At 64.0% G+C, this 1,523-nt stretch overlaps 1 protein-coding gene across 1 annotated transcript in view; it reads left to right on the top strand.

Moving 5' to 3' along the window:
• LOC105310409 (nuclear receptor ROR-gamma-like) overlaps positions 1–1,119 on the top strand; it is a gene marked incomplete at its 5' end in the record, with an annotated part of 3,815 nt that extends 2,696 nt beyond the window's left edge. The window contains 3 exons of the mRNA XM_023526718.1: positions 6–338; positions 499–606; positions 805–1,119. Coding sequence (XP_023382486.1) covers positions 6–338; positions 499–606; positions 805–1,025 — 662 coding nt within the window. The remainder of the gene's footprint in view (positions 1–5; positions 339–498; positions 607–804) is intronic.
• Positions 1,120–1,523: the final 404 nt, after the last annotated feature.

Raw genomic sequence — 1,523 nt, 5'->3', positions numbered from 1 at the left:
GCCAGCTCGGTGCATGCGACCCGATGCCGGGAACTGCCCCCGAGTGTGCCCGTGTGCTAAGAGTAGGCTGGAGCACCCGTGCCGGGAATGCGGGCGTCCAGAACCTGCGCCCCGCAGGCAGTCGGTCAGCCCGGGCTCCCAGGGGCCGGGGATGGCCGCCGGGTGCCCCGGTGAACCGGCTGCAGCTGGACCCGTCTCCCCGCAGTCCACGTGGGAGATGTGGGAGCGCTGTGCGCGCCGCCTCACCGAGGCCATCCAGTACGTGGTGGAGTTCGCCAAGAGGCTCTCGGGCTTCATGGAGCTCTGCCAGAATGACCAGATCGTGCTGCTCAAAGCAGGTGCCCAGGGAGGGCGGGCGGGCTGCCTGGAGGGCAGGGGCGGGGCTCGGCGAGGGAGGTGGCCTCAGGGAACCAGGACACCGAGGGAGCGAGGGAGACAGAGAGAGACACGCAGGCCTGGCTCCGTGTGAGGCCTGCACCTTTTCTCCCTGCTCCCCAGGAGCCATGGAAGTGGTGCTGGTGAGGATGTGCCGGGCCTACAACGCCGACAACCACACCGTCTTTTTCGAAGGCAAATACGGTGGCGTGGAGCTGTTCCGAGCCTTGGGTGAGGGGCAGCGGGGAATGAGACAGAGGGCTTAGGTGCCAACCCCATCTACGGCCCCGAGACCCCGGGCATCCTCTGCTCCAAACGCCAGAGGCGGAGGCGGAGGCGGAGGCGGAGGCGGCAGCGGCGGTGGCAGCGGCGGTCCAGGGCCCCGCGGCCTCGCCCGCCTTGCTCACCCTTGCGTTCTCACCCCGCCAGGCTGCGGCGAGCTCATCAGCTCCATCTTTGACTTCTCCCGCTCCCTGAGTGCCCTGCGCTTCTCCGAGGACGAGATTGCCCTGTACACAGCCCTCGTCCTCATCAATGCCAGTGAGTGTCGCTGGGCTTGGTTGGGGCAGGGACATTCGGCTGAAAGGGGTACGGCAGATATTGAAGAGCCTGGACCTCCGGGTGTGGTTAACCCTGGGAAATTGCTTTAAAGAGCCCATGAGCCCTTTTCTGCCCAATGTCGCTGTAAAATAAAATGAGCCGTGATGAAGATTCGGAGGAGGCTGAGGGGGGCAGGATACAGAAGTGGGGCGATGGGAAAGCGAATGGTCAGCCACTGCCCGGAGAGCCACGGCGTCACGGCCGCGCCCCAGAGCTTGGAAAACAGTCGCCAGAGACTCCGGGGTGATTGGTCTTGGGTGCAGCCAGAGCTCCAGAATTCTTAACAGCCTCCCACAAGTCAGCATAACGTGCCGCTGAGCCTGAGAACCACTGCTCTGCGTGAACTCGATTTAAAACTGTCAGTCATGGCAGGACTCTGCGTACCCCCTCCACGAGGAGGGCCGGGCCGGGCCGGGCTGGGCTGGGCCCGCTGACTGCTAAGTATTCGGAGAACTTGCGGAAGTCGGTCAAGGAACCAACCTGAGTTTGCAGACCAAGCTTGTCAGTCTTCCGGCTCTGCCAATGAGGAGAGACCTAAACATGCTCCT

This window comes from Pteropus vampyrus, unplaced genomic scaffold (genome assembly GCF_000151845.1).
Source record: "Pteropus vampyrus isolate Shadow unplaced genomic scaffold, Pvam_2.0 Scaffold3013, whole genome shotgun sequence".
NCBI lineage: Eukaryota > Metazoa > Chordata > Mammalia > Chiroptera > Pteropodidae > Pteropus > Pteropus vampyrus.
Note: the sequence above shows the minus strand (reverse complement) of the source record. Positions and strands in the feature narration are given on the sequence as shown.